General features: G+C 33.7%; 4 protein-coding genes across 4 annotated transcripts; 1 reads left to right on the top strand and 3 right to left on the bottom strand.

Annotated features, from left to right (window-relative positions):
- The first annotated feature begins 1,657 nt into the window (after positions 1–1,657).
- On the top strand, positions 1,658–3,915 carry LOC133704203 (WAT1-related protein At5g07050-like). The gene is made up of 7 exons (XM_062128984.1): positions 1,658–1,916; positions 1,999–2,061; positions 2,193–2,309; positions 2,433–2,667; positions 2,795–2,953; positions 3,053–3,204; positions 3,462–3,915. The coding sequence occupies exons 1-7, from the start codon at positions 1,711–1,713 to the stop codon at positions 3,640–3,642; spliced, it is 1,113 nt and encodes a 370-aa protein (XP_061984968.1). The 5' UTR covers positions 1,658–1,710; the 3' UTR covers positions 3,643–3,915.
- Positions 3,916–4,109: 194 nt separating this feature from the next.
- Positions 4,110–7,365, bottom strand: LOC133704204 (transcription factor bHLH104-like). The gene is made up of 5 exons (XM_062128985.1): positions 7,110–7,365; positions 6,742–6,819; positions 5,798–5,875; positions 5,350–5,512; positions 4,110–4,631 (listed from the first exon to the last, which is right to left on the bottom strand). The coding sequence occupies exons 1-5, from the start codon at positions 7,196–7,198 to the stop codon at positions 4,383–4,385; spliced, it is 657 nt and encodes a 218-aa protein (XP_061984969.1). The 5' UTR covers positions 7,199–7,365; the 3' UTR covers positions 4,110–4,382.
- A 655-nt stretch (positions 7,366–8,020) lies between these two features.
- Positions 8,021–11,197, bottom strand: LOC133706038 (electron transfer flavoprotein subunit beta, mitochondrial). Its single transcript, XM_062131550.1, has 5 exons — positions 11,025–11,197; positions 10,641–10,925; positions 10,466–10,546; positions 8,811–8,905; positions 8,021–8,306 (listed from the first exon to the last, which is right to left on the bottom strand). The coding sequence occupies exons 1-5, from the start codon at positions 11,091–11,093 to the stop codon at positions 8,081–8,083; spliced, it is 756 nt and encodes a 251-aa protein (XP_061987534.1). The 5' UTR covers positions 11,094–11,197; the 3' UTR covers positions 8,021–8,080.
- Positions 11,198–14,301: 3,104 nt separating this feature from the next.
- Positions 14,302–15,831, bottom strand: LOC133706037 (RING-H2 finger protein ATL16-like). The gene has a single exon (XM_062131548.1). The coding sequence runs from the start codon at positions 15,523–15,525 to the stop codon at positions 14,458–14,460; it is 1,068 nt and encodes a 355-aa protein (XP_061987532.1). The 5' UTR covers positions 15,526–15,831; the 3' UTR covers positions 14,302–14,457.
- Between the last annotated feature and the right edge of the window lie 6,540 nt (positions 15,832–22,371).

Genomic DNA, 22,371 nt, shown 5'->3' with positions numbered 1-22,371 from the left:
CACCCAACTGCGAGGGTATTGACTAATATCTATCAAAGGGACGGGGGGGAAATAAAATAAAAGTATTTATGGCTGATGAGACCATCAAGGCATTCAAGAGTGAATATATTTGAGCTATAATTGTTGACATCCTCGGGATTTTAACACAAGAAAATGGTAGTGATGATGTTATTTCAAATCTATTATTTGACTAGCTTGTGAAACACGTACATGTCTAAAGCTTTGTTTTTAAAATAAGCCTCTAGAGATGATACTTAGAACTTCTATACCATCTAGGCCTTGGACTCCTAACTAATGAAAACCCCATAGTCAAATAGGTTTTGAAGGTGAGAGCACATAACCCATGTTTTCACAGACGATGCCGATTATGATGTTAGCTCAAATCCTTTATATGACTGGCCCTTCACGGATTATTGTTCTACGCTTGTACTCATAGCCCTAAGATGGATCTTGTCTTGAAAATGCGTCTCTTAAGAAAAGGAGGCAATTAGGTATCTATCTTAAGAGGTGGTGGTATATTGGATTTATAAACTGCTTAGATCCTCTACTTCTAACTAACATGGAATATAGGTAAATATCAATTAGCAATTGTTGGTATTTATGCACCAGGTAATCGTAAGCAGAATTTTAGTTGATGGCATATAGTAGGCAAGCAAGAAAAAAGGCGTAAGCAAACAAGAATATTACAAATGCTATCAAGAACCAAATTAAAGCTTTCACTTTGTTCTAACATTCCACAACGTCCTTTTTTTCCCATTGCATGCAGAATCATTCTATGGCGCAACCCTTCTAATTTGGTATAATAACATGAATGATTTCCCAAGTAGTATGAATATCTGACTAGTGACCAATTTGCTTAATTTTAAGAGCGAAAGGAATAAGAAATGCTACATCTTTTTATCCTCTTCTCATAAAGATTTTACTTACTAGGGGCAGAGACGATTTTTTTATTGTACCACTCATAGAAAGATAATTAGAACCAATATCATGCGAAGCTTTTTGTGTTTAATTTGTTCGGGTTGTAAAGTTAGTTTGGATGCAAAGTGTCGTCTTGCTATAAGATTAGTTTATTGATTAACAAGTCCAGTTCATATAGAAAATAAAAAGGGAGGTTTGCAAATAATTTTAAGTGTTAATCAACATGAAGTTTACAATATTTGTCTTGCTATATGATTTTGTTTACTGACAAAATAAAGTTCCTGTAAATGTAATTGTATATCCGGATCAATGCAATATGCTATGCATAAAGAAGAAAACGAAAAAGAAAGGGCAAGGGCAAGGAAAAGCATAAATTCTGTAAAGGACTTAAAAAATGTTCTCTAGGATTAGGTTAATTACCATTACAAAAGCTAACAGAAGACTCCTCAGGATGTTTTATTAATTTCAATAAGCAACTGAAATGACATTTAACCAACCAAAGTACATGACACAAATCAATGAGTTCCGTGTAACTAATCTCTGAAATGAGCAACCATGCAAGAGAATATTCCTTCTTTATCTTCCAAATCCAAAACATGAAATCAGGGAATCACCAGTACACCAGAGAGCATTTAATCAAGAACATGATACTAACAGCAACATGCGACAAGAATCAAATTAAAACAAACACTCCCATTATCTTCTATATCTACGTGTAATGTGTTCTTTCACACTTCAGCTTGTGAAGAAGAAGAGGAAGAAGAAGAAGAAGACGGCTCGGAAAGAAAGCCAATGGCATCGACTGCAAGCAATAATGGGGGCTTCTGCACAACGTTCAAGCCACATATTCTGATGGTTCTTGCACAGATTGGCTATACTTTCCTATACTTTATCACTGAAGCATCCTTCAACCATGGAATGAATCCTAATGTGTACATAACTTACCGACACATTGTATCCGGTGTGGTGATGTTTCCTTTTGCCTATTTCCTTGAAAGGTACTTAATTTAAATGTTGATAGTTATGATTGACTTGTATGAACGTTTCGCTTGCATGAATACTAATCTGTCTCTCCTGCAGAAAACAAAGGCCGAAGTTGACGATAGCTCTTTTCGTAGAGATATTCATTCTCTCTCTCCTGGGGTAAGAACAGACATACATGTAAGACTTATAAAAGCATCTGTATAACAAATGAAGGAAGTTAAAAAAAAAAAAATTAAAACAAAGAATAAGAATTATAGAAACTTGAGCAAAGTGACTTTTGATGATTGCAGGGTGGGTTTAACTCTGAACATGTATTTTGTAAGTATGAGATACACCTCTCCAACTTTCGTTGCGTCAATGGTCAACACCATCGCTTCTTTGACATTCGTAATTGCAGTTGTACTCAGGTAAGTAGCAGAGTACAACTATAATTTAGAAAGCTGAAAGTACCTGAACAGTTACTCTTCGTAAGAAATCCAGCTAGTACTATATATAGTGAGTTACTCTAAATATTAGTGAACTTTAAGCAGGTTGGAGGTTCTTGATCTTCGAAATCCTCGTGGGATAGCAAAAGTTCTTGGGACTCTGGTTTCCTTGGCTGGTGTAACGACTATGACATTATACAGAGGTCCTATCATGAAACAACTATGGCATCCTCTAATCCATATTCAAGGAACGACTGGAAATAACCATGAGAGCTGGTTAAAGGGTTCAATTCTTACTGTTGCAAGCTGCATAACATGGTCCATTTGGTATATTATGCAGGTCTGACGCAAACTCAACCTGCAGTTCACTAAGTAATTATAAGTCAGAAAAGAAACATATAATTTCCTATTGAAGAATATGGGGTGTTTTATCCTGAATGAGTGGCTAATTTTCCTTTAAAACGCAGGCTTTTACTTTGAAAAGGTATCCTGCACAACTTTCACTGACTACATGGATGAGCTTTGTGGGGGCTGCTCAATCAGCCGTCTTCACAGCGATTGTACAACATAAGAGAGCTGCTTGGACAATCGGATTTGATATCGACTTCTGGTCAATTGTCTATGGTGTAAGTGCCATATATGTGCATCAGAGTTGGTCAACAGTAGTTACGTGCTTATGTTAGAATATTCCTGACAGTATTCTTATTGTGGATCATACACGGCAGGGAATAGTGGTCTCTGGTTTAATAATCTTCTTTCAACTGTGGTGCACGGAAGAAAAAGGACCAGTCTTTGTGACCATGTTCAATCCCCTCTCTACAATCTTAGTGGCAATCCTGGCATACTTTGTTCTGGGTGAAAAACTTTACTTGGGCAGGTAATTAACTTGAAAGTTACATCCCTTTACATATAAAACTCAAACTGATACTATAATCCATTTGGGGTATTTATTTTTGTGTCATGTCTGACGAATTCCTGAAATGCATTATATTATTTCCCATAAACCTAACCAGCACGCAGTTATGAAGTTTCAAGTCTTAGTAATAAAAGGGGGCAAAGGAAAGCAGATTTAAATGAACTGAATCATATTAAATGACTGGAAAGATGACCTAGATGTTTATGTGGCTTGTACAGCATACTGGGCGCTGTTATTGTCATCATTGGCTTGTATTTGCTATTGTGGGGCAAAGAAGAAGATGAACAAGTTCACAGTAAAGAAGAAGAACATTCCGGGTTGGCTTACGATGAGCAAAAGGAACTTACGATACAGGTAGTTACTTCAACTGAAAGTAAAGTATCACCAGGCGGACCTTAAGCTCCAAATTGATTATCTTACACAAGGACCTTTGTTATGCATAGCCCCTTTCAAATTCCAGTGTGTTGTGGCATAAAGAGAAATGCTTAAGTGTAAGAACATGTTAAAATCGAGTCCACACGGAAATTTTAGACATGTTTCCTTGTATTTAAATGAAATGCAAATTGAAAAAAAAAATAATTTCCAGTATATGTACTCATTATCGACCTCTCCTTCAGATATAACAGAGGATCTGATTGTAATATTAATAATATTGCCATGTTAAAATGTGTATCTTCTTGCGGGCATGACAACAGAATATTCCCGAATTCGTCTATAAAAGTTCCAAACCATAAAATAAATCAGTGCGCAAAGACGAGCTCCTCAGCAGGAAGCTCTTAAATACCGGTTCATTAATAGAAAGGTCGGTGCAAGAAAACGAAATGTTTAGTATATCTCAAGCTTCTGTGGCAGGAGCATTACCAAGATTGGCAAACCGTAGGAAAGATAATTAATAGCTCCTGGAAAAATCAAAATGCTAACATACAATTACACGGTGGTGATAAAATGATTTACTCAAGAAAATACTTGCAATCTAACTACCTTCCTAACAATCTCCAGCAATACACTTGCCAATAATTTGAATTATCAAAATCAGGTATAATGCATAGCAAGTTATATTTACATGTGCGACAACATGTTAAGAAAATTCTAGCATATAGCATCTGAAAGTCATCAGGATATTGATGAGCGAAAAAGAATTATGCAGCAGGTGGCCGGAGCTCATGATCACGCGATGTATCGCAAGCAGCTGGAGGTAAATATCGCCACATTGGCATCAGACCATAACTGGGAAAGACTGGCATCTTGTTTGCTGCAGCATGATAGGCTGCTGGATAGGTTGGCATGAACCTAGGAGGTGGAACAGCCACAGCTCTCGATTGTTGCTCCATCTTTTCTTTATCCGCCTTTAGCGTCAGTTTCTCTTCACGGAGTTCAATCTTTTCAGCCTGTTGCAGGGGAAAATTAGAAAGCCATTCTCAGAAGATCTATAGGAATAAATTTCAGGTGTGATGCGAAGAAGATTCAAATGCATCATTCACCTTAAATATAAATTCAACTTAAAAACCAAGAATATACAGACAAGTATTAAGAATTAGCAACTATATCTAGCGTGTGCCTCTTTTGGCAACCATTTCCTTTATTATTACAAAAAGAAGCAGCTAGATTATCGACCGTAATGGAAATTTCATATCAGAATGACTAGACTCCAGTTTCCAATGGACTACTTTCAGCAGGTGATTAATAGAAAGAGACATTTCAGCCAACTGCCCCTTCAGAGTTTACAATGCAAAGCCAGCAATTTAAAAGGAGAAACTACATAAAACATTAGCAGCTTCTAATAAGAAGAAAATATAGAACTAACTGAATTCTGCCAATATTTCATAATCCTCAGTGGATCATTGATATAACTAACCTACTCATAGGGCTGCCACTCCCAGAGAATATAGAATTTGGAAATAAATACATTTCAATTACTAAGACTTAAAAGAATCAAAAGAAAATTCTGCAAACAATACTAGGAATAGATAATCCAATAGCATCAGATTCTTCAGGTTTCTGAACTATCATATTATATTCAAATAAAGGGATCATACTCCCATTCAATGCAGAAACTGCAGAAGGAATAATAGTGGTTGTAGTTGAATGCGTGTTGAAAGTGACTACCTTCAGACTTTTGATTTCTTCTAGAAGCTTTTCATTAGTTTCTTTGAGCTCCTGAGCCTCAGCTTTAAGCTGGTTCAAAACTCTAATAGCATCATCTAGTATGGCTGGTTTGTCAGTTTTGGCTTGTCTTCCAGGTTCCAAAATAGAGCTCAAATCTTGAAACCTGCAATCATGAGGAAAATCTGTTCTTCAAAATATTACTTACTGTTATCTCCATTCAAAATATTACATACTGTTATCTCCATTCTACAAAAAGGAGAATATTTGTTGTGAAAGCTCTGACAACAGCAGTACATCAGTAGTATCCAATTCAACAAATTGAAAACATTTCAATAGTTTGCTCTTTCGGATGTGAGTTGCATTTTCTAATGCAGTAGCTTAAACTGATAAATTCAGAACCCAATAAATTCACAGCATAAACATATATCTGATTGAACAAGATGCATGCCTGTCATTCAATCTATCCCTCCGCAACTTCTCGCGGCAAGCTTTGGTCCCTGCTCTGCTACATGAATCACTGCGTCCCCTATATATTATTTGAAAGAAACAGGATAAAATGAAAAGAACATCTCGTTCCTACAGAAGTAGAAAATACCAAACAAGAAAATGGAAGACACATGTACTAATCTGTTGGTTAAATTAAGAACACCCAATCCTAAAGCACAGTGTCATATACCTTCAGATTTTTATTATCGCAACATTTTAGATCAACAAACAAAAGTGCTGTGGGAAATGAAGTAATATATCTACATTGACTAATATTATAGTGCTTTAGACAAAAACAAGAATATCACAATGAGGAAAATAAGTAATACAGCTAGATGATTGCACTTTAACCACTAGAACTACAGGCTCCACGAGGTTAAGAAGAAAAGTTTTTGAGCAACCACAGATTGATACAAGCACAAGTAAACAAGTGCCAAAATTTCCAAGAATTTTATTTCTTCCATTCTCAATATCTGATTAGTTAGAAGCCAATTTTTAAAGATTTTGGCAGTGGATAAATAAGTTAGAAAGCATATCAAAATTTAAAGAAAGGGGATCATCAAAGACATGAGAGCAGGCTATTCCTATTGTCGAGATAGTTTAAGGTACTCCCTCAGCAAAATTGAGTTTCAACCTAATCAATTCAGCAGTCCCAAAAGAAGAAAGAAATGTCAAATGTGCGGTGTTCATTTCATCAGCCAAACATCTCTAGCTGAAATAATTCCTCTAAGACACGCATTAGAAGTAGCCCACATTTGTATAACTTTATTCAGGATGAATATGTTATACATAAATCAGCAAAACAACAAAAAGATGCTCCATGACCTATTCAAAAGCATTGCATTCAATTTCAATTCCGAGTATGAGTGGAACTTCAAATTTAAGAACACGCAAGCAAATCAATACCTCTTCCGCGAACATTCTCTTTCTTGTGTGACAAGAGCGCTGGATAAAAAATCATTATCCACAACACCACCATAACCGCTGCAAATACCATAATAAAACATCAGAATCCAGCAGCTATTACACATCTCCTTTCTATACAATTTCACACCTTTAACTGCAGAAATTACTAACTTTTTTCAGCACTGGCAAAATCCCTAGCAGATTCATTCATATTATAAAACCCCCAATTATTTTTTTTCCGAAAAGAAAAATGCAAGCCCAAATGCACCCTCATAAAATTTTGTGATAAAAAAAGCTTTGCATAGAAACTTGAAATTGACAAAATAAAAAAATGAAATAATTAAAAAAAAAAGATGGATGAAAAATACCTGTTGGTGAGAGAATTATCAGGGCCCAGTAATATACCCAGAAGATCCAAGTAACTTTCGTCTCCCTCAATCTCATCTATTGTTTCCATCCCCCTTTTTCTTTATTTATTTTTGTGTTTAACGATAAAAAAAAATGCAAGAGAGGGAAATTATGACTTCTTAAAAAAATTAGTACTAGTCTGTTAGGATTTAAAGAATCTCGATGATCAGGGACTTATGGTTAGTGAACGTCCAGTAGATTTGTACCGCGTGGAAGGTGTCATCAGTCATAATGGGTCTGCACGCCGCCGCGTCCTTTTTAATGGTCGTTTGTCATTATGGTTTAGACTTGTATTCGGTTGTATTTTAAAAATATATTTGGTATAAAAAGTATTAAATTTATTTATTTTAATATACTAGTATTAAAAAAATAATTCAATATATTTTCAAACAAAAATCACTTTTAAAAATTAAAATCCATTACAATACCAAACACACTATTATATTCTAATTACGTATGTTTAAGGTTTTTTAAGTATTTTTTTTAAATTATATTTTATTTTTTATATTAACATTTTAAAATTACCAATTTAATATTTTTTAAAATTGAAACACATTTCTATACACATGTTTTTCTCCAACCATGTCCCTTAATGCCCCTACCCGATTATTTACAGATTAGCACCACTTATTTTCCACTCCTTGAAAATAGATAAGGTTAGCTAGTAGTGAGAATGCTGTGCTTAGCTAATCAATCCACCCATCCATGATGCTCAAAAGAACGATACATGGATGGAAACTCAACTTGTAAGACTGCCAGAATTGATTCTTCAAGCTGGCCATGAAAAACTGGAAAGGGGCTGATTTGTGCATAATACATGTTCACTTGGTGTGAAGTCCAGAAGGGAAGAAGAAAAGGAAATGAAGACCAGTTGCCCCACCAAGCTCGAATTTATTGAAGTGGGAGAAATTTATAGTTTTTGTGTACAATGTTAAATGACATGAGCCTCGTTTCGAAGCTTATCAATCAACTCATCTACAGAAGAAATAATAACCCCTGCTTTTCTCTTTGGAGGTTCCGTGACTTCAACAACCTCTATATCAGATTTAACCTCCACGTTCAATTCTTGTGGAGTGTACTTCTTGATGACCTTTGATTTTGCTTTCATGATGTTGGGCAGTGTCGCGTACCTTGGTTGGTTCAGTCTCAAATCAGTGCTGCATGAAAGGAACAAACAACAGTTGAATCCGAAACCATCTCATCACCGATAAGGCATTCAGATAAAACACACAGCCCATTACCGAAATGCTAAAAAAAATCCCAACTTCGACACAAAAAAGTGACGCTAGCGGGCTCTGCGAAGATAAATGGCATCATTACTATAAGGTTGGACAAACATTCAAGTTACTAACCACGTTCTTACGCCGCAAGAGGGGTTAAAGCTGACAAACTCAAGAGCAGCAAACTGCTTGATGCTACTAAATCAGATGTGAAAATTTTGGCCCTCTTAGTCTTGTGTAGTAGTTTATGAGAATTATTTAGCATTTTTGTAGTTAGTTTAACTAGGAAGTAGTATCATTAGTTTTTTAGGGTTGTAAGTTGATCAGTTGACAATTTCCCCCTTGCTTCAGCAACCACTAAACTATCTCGATAAGACATTCATAGTAAATACAAACTCAATCACATGAAACAAGTGAACGATTGAATGAATATGAACTCACGTAATCACTGCAGGTAGGTCTAAGCATAAAGTCTCAAGACCACCATCCACTTCTCTTTCTACAGTAGCTACCTGTTTCTCCGTGTCGAGCAAGACCTGCCAGATAACAGCAGTAAGTCACATGAAAAATGATGCGAGAGAGTACCAGAATAGGAACAGAAGATTGATTGTACAAAATTAACCAACAACAAGCAATCATAACAAAATATGTAAGCCCCTCAGCTTTGGAATACAAAATCCATATTTATGACCTATTCGACCCCACCCTTCTACCACCTAGGCCTCAACAGGCGGCTCAAGACATATGAAGCCTTATGAAGAGAACAGGAAAAAAGAAAGTCAAGAAGCTGCTTGAATGCACAGAAATTCAAATGATTTGTTTCTCTTCAAATCCACGCAAGGTCGCGTAGAACAATATGAAAATGATACAGAACAGAACGAGGGTTCCACCAGTAAAATGAAGCACACAAAAGGACTTGAATCCTAACTTAAAAGGCTGAGGCCATCTGTATACATTACGCAGCAATAATTCTTAACCGTGATCTTAATTCACAGGAAAACAAATTTAACAGCTGAATGGAACAAAGATAGCAGTCAACAGCCAAAGTCATAATTAATTTAGCAAGATGTAATTTAGATTTTGGTGCATTTATGCATCCTACATAGAAATGGACAAATAAAGTGAGAAGTGTTTTTAGATCAAGACAACTAATGCTTCAAAAACCTAGTCAAAGACATTATTTCAAGCACGCAAAGTACCTTGCCAATGGCTTGCAGAAAGTTTAGAATCCTTAATTTCTTAGAATGTTGGACTGTGATCAACATAATTTACCAAGTATCACAAATTTCTCCGATTGCATGTTAGTGGTTTTGTATAAGATCTAAGATGACACTTCTGTTGTCAGAGGTTTCAACAATCAATACACTAACTGTCGAATCTGAATACCAATTAATAAAGTCAAAGAGGTATGCTTCAAAATCTTGTCTTAACTCTATAGCTCAGTGCCTTCTCAACCATTTTCTCCTCATAAGCATTGCCTCTGAACTATGATATGCCTCACTTACTGTTTCACTATTTGCAGTGCCAATGAATAAAGTCACATTAGATGCTTCAAAATCTTATCTTAGCAATTAGAGTGATGCCTTCTCAACCATTTCCTCCTCGTAAGCATTTCCTCTGAAGAATAACATACATAGCTCGTTCTTTCACTATTTGCTTAAACGTCTTGTGTCAATCAAAATAAGAGATACATGCTTGACTCTTGTTATTGAACTTATTCTACTCATTCATATACCTATATTGCATCACAGATGCATCCTGTGTTAAACCTATGTAAATGTAAACCTCTGAAAGGAATTCATCTCAACTAATCATATTTAGAGATACTGAACCACGCTATTCTGGAAACTTTTTGTTAACAGGTCAGCATGTAACCCCTACATCCAAAACATAAACTCTAATGCTAACCAGCTCACTAAGCAGAAATTCACTATTCTAAGTTTCTTGAGCTTTGAGAGTCTTGCCTCCTACGTCCAATTACTAGAAACATCAATATACACTGCATATGGGACCTCATTAGTTCAAAAAAAAAAAAAAACAGAATTACTTACATTAAGGGATCTTAATTGGATTGTGATGACATCAATTTAACTAACCTTTGAAGCAAATGTTCCCTGAGGCCAACCTAGCAACCCTGCCACCATTTGACCCGTTTGGTTGCAATCATCATCAATAGCCTACACAAAATCTTAGTTAAAAGAAAAACAAAAAACGAGCCCAGAAAACAGAAAAGCCATCAGAATATTTCAAAACCCGGATAAAAGAAGCAACCTGTTTGCCCAAAATAATGAGTCCAGGCTTCTCGACCTCCACTAGAGCCTTCAAAAGCTTAGCCACGGTAAGAGGAAACAAAGCAGCTGTGGACTCCACATGAATCCCTCTATCAGCCCCCATAGCAAGACCTGTCCGCAGCGTATCAACGCACTGGGTTGGGCCCATACTTACAGCTACAACCTCGGATGCCAATCCAGACTGCTTGATTCGAAGCGCCTCCTCTAAAGCTATCTCGCAAAATGGGTTCATCGACATCTTCACATTTTGGGTCTCAACTCCACTCTATTTCCAAAATTAAAAGGAATTTGTTTTCGAGTTATCTTAAATTAAATTTACTGCTGGTTAATGATAGTGATTGCCATGGTGGTTTTGTTTTCTAACCTTGTCTGATTTGACTCTGATCTTCACGGCGTAGTCAACGACTCTCTTTATTGCTACCATTATCTTCATGGTGGGTGTTTTCTTCGCCGTCCTCTCTCCGGGATCGATGTGCCCTGCAGATTGAGATGCAGGCAATAAGCTCAGGCTTAAGCCTTCGGAAATGGATAGGATGGTGTGAGGTGGCACTCTTAGAATTTCTGAGTTGCAACTTAGTCCTTGTAGTTTAATGCAATTAATTAATTAAACCTTTTGATTTAAGAAAATTATAAAATTAATTTCGATATTTTGATAAGTTATATAGAAAATCATGCTACATAAATACCTTTAGTCTAACCAAAATATTTTATTACTTATTTTTTTAATATATTAATATTCAAAATAAAATAAAATAAAATTATTTAAAGATATTTTTAAGTAAAAATTATTTTAAAAAATAATCACTCCTATTATTATTATTATTATTATTTTGTTAAAGTTTAGATCAAAGAGCACGCTAGGAATTAAATAAAAATTAGGATATATTGTATATATATAAAAAATGTTGGTGAAATAAAAGTAAATAAAGACTAATTTATAATTTCTGAAATACGAGGGTCTAATTAATTTCTTTTTTTTTAATTTTGAGATTAGATATATATCAAACAAATAATTTATGAACTTGGGCCCTTCTTTATTTATGGGCGGGGCTCTAAATCTATTCCTGGAGGCCAATCCCTGTATTGAAAGTAGCCCGAATAAATTTTAGTTCGTAGAATTGAGCCAGACTGGGCTCTCTGTCCAGGTGGGTTGGGTTTTTTCTGGTGGACATTTCCCCTCTTCCCCGCCGAGTCTGCAAGAGAAAGCAGAAAGGGAAATGGGATTCTGGTCAAATATTCAGCCATTAAAGTATGACATCAGGTTGAGAAGTAAAATTCTAATAAATTTCTTATCTCATATAGACAACTTTCTTCTGGGCGAATGGAAAATGCAAAACCTAATTATGATGTATAAAAGATAGTTTGAAATATTAACAACGAGGAGGGTTGGGGAAATAACTTCTCCCCTCCTTAGATATCATTGTTTTATTATTTTTTTTACTTTTTACTTTTATTATTTATCACCTAATTTATTAAGGATTGAGTTTTTTTAATTTAATTTGATTTTTTCTTATCAAATTATTTTAGTATCATGATTTTAGTTGTAGATTTGATGAATTAACTCGACTAACTTTAGTTTTTTTTGTCTTTTTTAATTAATTTTTTTTTGTATTTCATCATTTAACGATTGATTGAGAAATAAGTTTTATTGATTTTTTTTATAAAGTTATTATAGTCTCATAACCCGAATCGAAAATTTGGTAGGCTAAACAGTTGACTTGGGCTATTTTTTATCTTTTTTTTAATTATTTCTTTTTGAATTTCATCCTCTTACTTTGGGTTGGGCTTCATAAATTATTTTGATTTACTTTTTATGAGTTTATCATTGCCTAATGACCCGGATCCCGTGTTTGGTCAATTAACCCTTCAAACTTTTTATGATTCAAGCTATCTCAATCTCATAACTTAAGTCGTAGATTTAACAGGTTATCCTGAATTGATCTAAATCAATTCAATATGTTCTCGTCTCAATAATTTTTTAAAAAATATTTTTTAAATATTTGTTATAGTCAGATTATATTTTTATTAGTCATTCATGTTGTTTTTAGATCTATAAAGCCAACCAGGTCACATCAAATTAATTCTTGTATGATTTAATTTTATTTTTTTTTATTAAAAAACATGTTAATAATATCTAAATATTTTTTTATATATTAAAAAAGTTTTAATATAATCTGCGCGGGCGGTCAATAATTTAATAATTACTATAAAACTGCAATGTCAATTTCATATTCATTAGATTTCGCAACATCCCACGGGTGCCTCAAGAGTGTCAAAGATATGCTATCTTTGCCCATACATAGAAGCACATGGCTCAGGAAAATCGAAGGCCATAATATCATCAGATAGAAGAGAACCAATGTTATTGTAATATTTATCAAGTCAGTGATTGTGTCTGCTGAGAATAAAACCAGAGAAAAACAAGAAATGAAGATGTGGGTTTTGTAGTTAGACTGTCAGAGAAATCAGGGACCAATCTATGGCCCTGGCTTTAGAATATGATGCACATTTCTGCAACTAGCGAGACATGGATCATGTTTCTGATACCTTGAAGTTGCTGCAACTTCTTTGTCACTTGGGGATGGACTAGTGGAAGCTCTCACAATCCATATGACTTTCCTGCATATCCTTATGTTTCAAGATCTTGCCAACCCTAGTTGGTATGAATACTTAGGCTGAAATAACCCAGCACTATGACAGTTTTCCCTGTAACGAAAGCCTAAGCCTATTCAAACAATGCATCAAATTGTTGTCTCTTATCTTGAAATGAAGTGCATCGATGTTATGTATCTTTAGATTTTCTGCACAACTTCAAAATCCAGCTGTTTGAATTCGAGAAAACTAATGCTAATCGCGCAGAAAGATTCTCTGTTACTTCCGAGAAATTATCAAATACATTAGCAGGATGCATTATTCTACATGGTAATTTTGGAGAAATGATTTGGGAAGAATATGATAAAAGTAGGATACGCATTCAAAAAACAAGAAATGGAGAAGTCGAGTTTATGGTGAAGGCTTGAGCATTCAAAATATTCATTCAACCAACCTCTCGACATTTTTTTTTAATATAAATTCACCTCTACATTTGCTTAACATTATTGGAGACATGCACATAAGCAGATGATTCCTACAGGTTGGAAGTGAGTGTTGTTGAGAAGCAACAAGAACAATGACCAAAGAGCGTAGCTTCCCCCCTTCACCAATATTCGAAATATTAATGACTCGAGAAGTTGGTGGCTATTGTCATAATATGATCGATGCCCTCTGTGATTCTCTCGATCGAAGAGGACCCTCCCTAGCTAACTCCTAATTCAATGCAAGGGGACCTCCCACCTCTCCCTCACTTTTGCAGCCTTTTTTATTCTTCTAAATATTTGTAAAGAGCTCTCCCTCTACTTGAGACAACCCATACTTTACCATTGTTGTTCTCAGATGCTATAATGCCAATTCCGCTCCGATATTTAAGAGGTGTTTGATATTGTGATTATTGTCTATTTTTAAAGTGTTTTTAATTAAAAAATTATTTAAAAAAAGAAAGGACAGAACATAATACGAGCATAAAAAAAGAGGTAGTTTAAGCAATGATGCTTATTAGTCATGGCTGTTATTGGAGCCCTTCAAAAAACACTGGGCAAAGGCACTAAAAATCAAATAAAATTAGAATTTGATATTTCAATTGAATACTTTTTTATGTCACAAATCCTATGCCTTTTAACACATGTAATTAAAATCCCTATATCTTTAAAATGAAAAACCAAAAACTACAAGGAAAATAATCAATCTAAAATACTTTGACTTTACGACTGCAAATAAACAGGTAAGACTGTATTGCTTCTGGATCCTCTAACATGACCAAAAGAAAAGAAAGTTCTTCTTGCTCTACCGCTACAACCTTCAACCGGACTGACCTCGGTTGCTTGCCTGCTCTGCTGCACTATCTCTTGAATAGATAAATAAAGCTGCCAATCTGCTGACGAGTCCATTGAAAAAGACCTTCTGATGGGTTGAATCAATCCGAATTGATCATCTTTGCCTCTAGTATCAATGCATTCATCTCCCATGCTGGTAACCTTATTAAACTTCCTTGATTTCTTGTGACCAACTCTCTGCTCTATCGTCTTCTGCGAAGGACTAACTGAACGTGCTGATAACTCTCCTGAATTCAATCTTTCATGTGCTGCAAGCAATGTTTGATCTGTAGAGCTGTGATTACTTAACTCAATGACAACGTAATCTTCATCTCCGCCCATGAGACTTCCACTGTAAGGATTTGGATCTTGGGGTGAAGAGCTTGGAGCAATAACATAATCAATTGGGAATCTTGTGGTGCTCGAAATGCTTGTTCTGCAGAGTGGGCAATTAGCATTGCTTTGAAGCCAAACATCAATGCAATCAATATGAAAAACATGGTTACAATTTGGTAAATTTCTTAGCTTCTCGGCTTCTTGAAACTCGTTCAAGCAAACTGCACACTCGCAGAAGCTTCTTTCGCCGAGGCTACTAAAACTGCTCCCTTCTTTCTTGAACTTAAATACTGGGATTGACCTTATCACTGACTGGTCAAGTCCACGCGACACTATTGCAGCAGGAGAGTAGGCCATCAAACGGTCTTCGTGATTTCCGTTTCTTGATAGGGAGAATCGCCTTAGAAGATCGATACGGTGCCAATTCAGACAGCATTTGATGACAAAGATGTAATAGCTTACTAGCAAGAAAGCCGTGGCCAAAATTCCTATTATGGCAATGGCTATAATTGGGAAGCTTGTATCTGAAGAATGAGTACGAGGTCCAAAAATTGATGAGCCACCAGGACTTGTCATTGGTGGAAGAGATTGAGAGCCAAAGCTTTTGCTTACAAGATCCATGAAATGGATGCGCTAAGCAGAGATAGCAAACCAACTGGCTCGTTTAGATCTTGAATATGATTCACAACAACATTCAAATTAGTTATCGTAATGAAAAGGGTCGAACCAAACTTAATTTGTGAACTTGAAACCCAAAGATATTCAAGGTGATAAAGAACAAAGATTTGAAAAGGGACATTAAGACGTGTGGTCTCAGGAAAGATGGAAGAACATGGAGAAGAGGGACATGGGAGAGAAAATGAAGGTGTTATAAGTGGTATAAATGAGGGAAGGTGTTACATGGGGACATGAAAGCCTTGAAATTCAATGAAATTGTGCCTGAAATTATTATATTTTTTTATTTTAAAACAGCAAGTCTGAGCCAAGAGTACGTAGTTGGTGAATTTCTCTCTTGTTCCCACGGGAGAGAGTGTCTCGATTATTGGACCATTAGTTATTAGTAACCATAATGTCTGGTGAGCTAATTAATTAATAAATCTAATGTAAATAATAAAAGATGAGATGAGAGTGGAGGCTGTAAAGAATGGGCAGCTATCCACCGTCCAAGTGATCTGGTGGGGGGGCCTAACAAACACTATTCCTGGCCATACTTGAACTTGCAGTTGAAAATGAATATAAATACCACACCACATCTGAATCTGTTCAGGATGGCCAAGCCACCAAGACCAGTAATTTTTTATTTTTATTTACTCAAGTCTTGTTATTTAATTATCTTTTATTTCATTTTGTTCCGAAGAAAAACAAAGTCGTTAATAAGATCCTAGGATTTTATCTAAAATACGTAAGAGTTGAACCTTACAAAATATGGATGAGAATTAAAAATAGTAAATGATTTCACACTACGTCTCATATTAAAAGGAGTATTGTGGTTGAGTGGTTCGATTGTTTTTTTTTAATTAGTTTTAATTATTATTATTTTTGTTTTTTAATTATTTTTATGTGTTAATATCAAAAAAAAATTAAAAATTAAAAATATATATTATTTTAATACATTTCTAAACAAAAAATACTTTAAAAAATAATTTTTATCACATTCTTAAACATGTACCAAGTTTGAAATATATTTTAAGGTTGAAACATTATATTTAAATTTTTTATATTTTTTTGAATGATTTTAATATAAAAATATTAGAGATTAGAATCAAAGATGGTTTTTTTTTATCAAAAACATAATTTTACAAAAACACTTAGAACATATTACCAACACACCTAAGCCTCTCATGCAAGTGGAAAAAAACATTATCCTTAATTAATTTCATTTTTTCAACAACTGTTTTTTTTTTTTTAATTGTTTCCAGTCTGTGACCGAGTGAATGTGAGTTCTATGAAATGATTAATCATGTTTTTATTTTAAGGAGATTGACAACATGTAAGAGAGAACAATACATGTATCGCGATTGCAAATACATGAATAGTTATTATTTGGGAGTGTAGTCTAAGTAAAAATTAGCTAAATTTTAATTTATTTTTTATTTAAAATTATTTTTTTATATTTATATTATTTTAATATAAAAAATAAATTAAAAAAAAAAACACATATTAAAAATAATATGATATGACACAAAAAGGTCATGTGAAATGTAAGTGACAAGTCACTGTCAAAGATGCGATGCAAATAATGTTGTTGGTAATAGGTTGGCGAGGAAAGGAGTATAGTTGCGCCATTGATTCGTTCTAGATTAGTTATCTACTAAGAGTGGGTATATGAATGTGATAGAGATTGGGGTTGGTACATGAAGTCTATAAAAAAAAAAAAACATGAAAACATATACATATATATACATATATATACATATATGTGTGTGTGTAATAGTTTATGTAGGTGAAACTGCATAAATTTCTTAAACCTAACCTCAATCTCAACTTATGCTTCATTCTCAACTACATTTTAAAAGCCTATTTCAAATTATATTTGCAGTTACGGTTTAGAGTGTTTTTTACTTAGAAATACATTAAAATAATACTTTTTTAATTTTAAAAAATTATTTTTTATATCAGCATATCAAAACGATCGAAAAATATAAAAAATATAAAAAAAAAATTAATTTTTTTAAAACGCGGGTTGGACTGCGCTTCCAAACACTCCCTAAATAGATAATCTTTGTTATACCATGAGTTTATTTAAAAATTTTTACAATATAAAAAAATGCTAAAATAAATCCAAGAATTTTTTAAAAAGCAAAAAAAAAGAATCTAAAACTCGAATTAATAACTAGATTGAGATTAATAAGTCTGGGTAATTTAATAGCACAAATAAAAAATTATAACAATATTAAATAAATATTAAAAAATTTGACAAAAAAAATATCAAAAAAGCCTGACTTGAGCCCTTTCGGGTTAGCACGTCGAATACACGACTTGGTTGTGACACTAAGATGACCCTGTCAAAACTAAATTAAATAAAATCATTAAATTCAATTATCAAACAACTCAATATTGTTGAAGGGTGAAATTGAAAAAAAATAAAAGCAATAAAAAAAACTTGAGTCAAATCAGGTTAATCTGTTAATCCCATAGAAAGGAAAACGAAAAAAGAAAAACATGAAAATCAATTCTCAATCAATCAAATGTTGAATAATGAAATTAAAATAAAAAAATAAATTTTAAAAAATAAAATGTAGAAGGATTTTATCTCCTAAACCAAGGTTAATTTTCTAAATTTACAACACATGAAATCTTAGCCATGGACTCAATCAATAAGCTTAATTCTCAATCTAAAAAAAATATCAATTTAAAAAATATTATAGGTTAAAAAAATCAAAAGAATGAGAAAAAAATCTTATAGGAAAAAAAAATCAAAGGATGATGAAATCGTAAAAAAATAAAATTTCAAAATTATTCTAACAAAATAGATAACAATAAAAAAAATATGGACTAATTCTTATAAATGAAAAAAAAATTAAGAATGATGAAATTATAAACAAAATTTAATTTTATAAATTATTTCAAAAAAAAAATAGTAATCGCCAAATGAAATTTAAAAAACAAATTGAAGGATTACTTTGAAAAATTAAAGGGTCATGCGCTAAACTCAAGGAGAAGAGAGAAAAAAAAAAAGAAAAAAAATTGTTAGTGTCAAATGAATGTATGTTTGTCACACAAACCTCCTGAGAATGAAGACATTGCCGAGACCATTCAAATGTCATATCAGAAGCCATTGTTTGGCTGCTAGACGACATCTTATACGCCATGTAAATGGCGATGACATTCCAATACTCATGAGCTATTTAAAAAAAAATATATATTTAATATTTATTAAAATGGCAAATTACCTTTCACTCATTTGATTATAACAAAAAAAACAAGTTAAAAATACAAAAAAACCTATAAATTTCAAAAAAATTTATTTGAAGGGTAGTTTAGTCATTTCATTATATTTAAAAAATGTGAGAAGATCAATTTGTCCAAGTCAATTTGATAATAATCAATGAATCATATATAAAAGATCGTATTGCCTCTAATAACTAGTTGATTTTGTTTGAGAATGGAAAATAATCATTACACTATTCCAATCCATTATACAATACGTCTAAGGTCACAATAATTTATTGATCATTTTTAGTTTTTTTATATTTTCAAATGAAAAATTAATGTTTTTTTCGTTGTTTTTTCATCATATGAAAAGGATCATATTATCTCTAATAGGTAGTTGATTTTGTTTGAGAATAAAAAAAATAATTATTATATTATTTCAATCCGCAATGCAATGCTTTTAAGGTCGTAATGATTTGTTGATCGTTTTTAGTTTTATTTTTAATTTTCAAATGAAAAATGAATGTTTTTTTCATCTTACTCTAGTAATCCGGTTTCTATTCTTTGGTGCTAGTTAACTTTTATCTTGAACACACTTCATCAACTGTCCACCAGCTAGAAACATGATCATTTGTTTCTTCTTTTTTTTTCCTGTTCTTTCGAGAATTCTCATCATGCCTATGGTGATGAGTTAACAAGAGAACTCGGTGAATTATATCAGCTCATATTCTAATCACAGCAACGTTATTTAATCAAACGAATGAACCAATTAACGAGTAACAAGAATCGTGGGCAGTACACGAGCTTTCCTTTTTGAATGGTAATAATTCAAAAGAAACTTGACTTTTCATACACTCATCATCCATTCTCAATCTTCTTAAAGCAAAAGGTCTCCATAGCCCACATGCAAGCCACCATCATGAACAATATTGTTCACCTTCCCTTGACTGCAAAATACATACAGATTACACGTATATCTAAGATTGCATTTACTTCCACAGGGCCTCCTCCCAAACATTACACATTAAAATCTTTCCCTCCACTCCAATTCGAATCCTGGGGGATCTTTAGATTTTCGAGGGGGTCACAAAGACAGGACCTTTTTGTCAACAAATTAAAGGGCTGATGATATCATCACCAGTGAGCTAGGGAAGTCAACAATCCATGCTTGCGTATTGACAATTGTAGAAAGATCACAAAGGTCAGTCATAAAGTCAGTCTGCAACTTCAAAGAATGTGAATTCTATAGTCAAAGTTTGCAGCCCCTGACGAAAGAAACTTCGGCTACCTTTTTCTAGTTCTTTCCAACGTTTTGTTCGTATCAACCTGGCCGTCTCTGTAGAAAACCAAACGATAAAGGCTCCTTTTTGTTTAAGAAAGGAATGTTTTCCTCGGTAACCAAGCAGATTTGATTATGCTTGATGGTGGGGCGGATAAGACCTTGTGCAGATGAGTCCCCTTGCGTGACATGTTTTTTCTTCATGTGGCTGCAAGAGTTCAAATTCATGTCTATATATATATAGATTCTTGGTTAGAATTTCCTGATTAATTTCTTGATGGTTTTCTCTCTTTGTTGTGACAGTGGAAGCGCATTCAACACCGCTGGGAATTTGTGCATGTTTGGTAATTTCAGTTAACCTTGTTCTGCAAGTCAGTCCCTTGGAATTCGCTGGATGCAAGGCCAGCCCGAAGACCCAAAAAGGAAAAATCCTGTTTTTTCAATGAGGCGGTACCCAATTTGTCAGGTTTTTTCTTTTTTTTTTTTATTTATTTATAATAGAGCTCTGAAGTTATATGTGCCAGTTGACTCTTCCTGTCTGTTATATTTCTTCTTCTAAAATCGAAAAATATTTATTTTCTTGTGACTGAAAATGGTGCTCACAAAATATAATTATGTAGCCAGAGAATCAGTGCCCTTTGTTTACCACCATGGACAAAATCCCGGGGATCATATCACGTGGGTGCTTACGTTGCAGTCACGTGATTGCAAGCAAGATTATTTTTGCAAGCTAGCGGTAACGCTTCCAGTCCTTCCTTCTTTCGGTTCTGCTAGTTCTCGAATTTTACCACTTTACCACAGAAGGATGGTATGGCACGTGGTTACACGTGCTCTGCATAGAAGCCGTCCAAGCAATCGTTACACGAGTGGATCTCAATTCTCACAGATCAGTCAACTCCGTCAAAATTCAAAGGTTGACAAATTGAGGACAATTGATTCTTTGGTTGAAATCTCCTGTATTTTCTTTCTTTGACCTAAACAAGTTTAAAGTAAACAATGGCTCTTACCACTCCAACTCTTAATCCGATCGTCTATTATTACCTTCTTTTTTATTAATTGCTTATGTGAGTGACGTTTGAACTATATTTACGATTATATATGCGAATTAATTGGTTTGATTTTTTTAAGTGTGCTAGCATATATATAGAGTGAGAGATTAAGTTTGTGCATCTTATGTGTTGGAAAATAACTGGAATTAAATTTTTTTTAATTAAGCTAGTGATCTTTAGGAAGCAAATCTAGAATCTGACCAGTTAAATTATATCCTTCAAAATTACATTTCCGATCCAAAAAAATAAAATAGTCTCAGGTTCAACATGTTTGGAAAAACCCTTGATTTTTTTTTTAAAAAAAAATTTATTACCGTATTTAAAAGGATGAAAATCTTAGATGATAATGTAAAAAATTCTCCCACTTATTAATCAAATATTGTAATTGTAATGTAACGAGGTGGCACTAAAATATTGACACGTCGTCTTGGTAATGAAATGAACAGATATTTTCATATAAACAAATACTTCTTCCATCCCAGATTAAGTAATAATTGAATAAAATGATAGATTATTTTTTCAATTATAAAATATATTCTTTCCATAAGAATTATATACTTTTAAAATCTTATGAATCGAAAAGATTATATTTTTTAAAATAAATCATAATTATTCTAAGCGTGAAAAGAATTGTGGATCCCAGGCTTACACACAAATTTTATCAAGTTATAATTGGACTGGATATAAACCCACTAAACCGGATAAAAAAGACCTTTAAAGAAGCAAGTACATGATTAAGTGTTTGAGGTCCATAAAAAACATAGAGTGGTTAGCGAATGGACCGGCCCATAGTGCAAAATAACCACAAGCCGCTCGAGGAAAGAAGCAACTTAAAAGCCAGCGTGGCTGGACGTTAAAGAACAGTCCCCGGGGTAAGAAGTCCATAGCCACGTGGCAAGCTATCCGAAGCACCACGTGGCAAGCTATCCAAAGAAGCACGTGGCAAGCTATCTGACCATTCAACTGTTTGCTCCGTGCAATCATCCATTTTGCAAGTATTATTTTAGATTCATACGCCATTCATAATTCTGAAGATGTTGATAGCGAACTCAGCAATGCTATTTAACAAGAATTTTTTTTAATATGTTGATATTTATATGATTATTAATTTTCAGATTTATAAGATTAATCATGATATACGTAAGGTAACTTGAATATTCATATTAAAATTATTTTTTCTTTTTATCTCATTTAAATTTATTTATTTTTGCAAAATCTCACTAAAGAAAGCCCACCAGTTCCTCTACCATTTTTAATAATGTTCCC

Source organism: Populus nigra, chromosome 10 (assembly GCF_951802175.1).
Source record: "Populus nigra chromosome 10, ddPopNigr1.1, whole genome shotgun sequence".
NCBI classification, from domain to species: Eukaryota; Viridiplantae; Streptophyta; class Magnoliopsida; order Malpighiales; family Salicaceae; genus Populus; species Populus nigra.
This window is presented reverse-complemented; position numbering and strand designations above follow the sequence as displayed.

Excerpts from the sequence above, each read along its gene's own strand:
- LOC133704203 (XM_062128984.1), top strand. The coding sequence starts at position 1,711 with ATGGCATCGACTGCAAGCAATAATGGGGGCTTCTGCACAACGTTCAAG. Across the intron at positions 2,062-2,192 it reads TTCATTCTCTCTCTCCTGGG|GGTGGGTTTAACTCTGAACA; the intron begins GTAAGAACAGAC and ends TGATGATTGCAG. Across the intron at positions 3,205-3,461 it reads GAAAAACTTTACTTGGGCAG|CATACTGGGCGCTGTTATTG; the intron begins GTAATTAACTTG and ends TGGCTTGTACAG.
- LOC133704204 (XM_062128985.1), bottom strand. The coding sequence starts at position 7,198 with ATGGAAACAATAGATGAGATTGAGGGAGACGAAAGTTACTTGGATCTT. Across the intron at positions 6,820-7,109 it reads GATAATTCTCTCACCAACAG|CGGTTATGGTGGTGTTGTGG; the intron begins GTATTTTTCATC and ends TGGTATTTGCAG. Across the intron at positions 5,513-5,797 it reads AGGGATAGATTGAATGACAG|GTTTCAAGATTTGAGCTCTA; the intron begins GCATGCATCTTG and ends TCATGATTGCAG.
- LOC133706038 (XM_062131550.1), bottom strand. The coding sequence starts at position 11,093 with ATGAAGATAATGGTAGCAATAAAGAGAGTCGTTGACTACGCCGTGAAG. Across the intron at positions 8,906-10,465 it reads AGGGAACATTTGCTTCAAAG|GTCTTGCTCGACACGGAGAA; the intron begins GTTAGTTAAATT and ends GTTATCTGGCAG. Across the intron at positions 8,307-8,810 it reads GACCTACCTGCAGTGATTAC|CACTGATTTGAGACTGAACC; the intron begins GTGAGTTCATAT and ends CCTTTCATGCAG.
- LOC133706037 (XM_062131548.1), bottom strand. The coding sequence starts at position 15,525 with ATGGATCTTGTAAGCAAAAGCTTTGGCTCTCAATCTCTTCCACCAATG.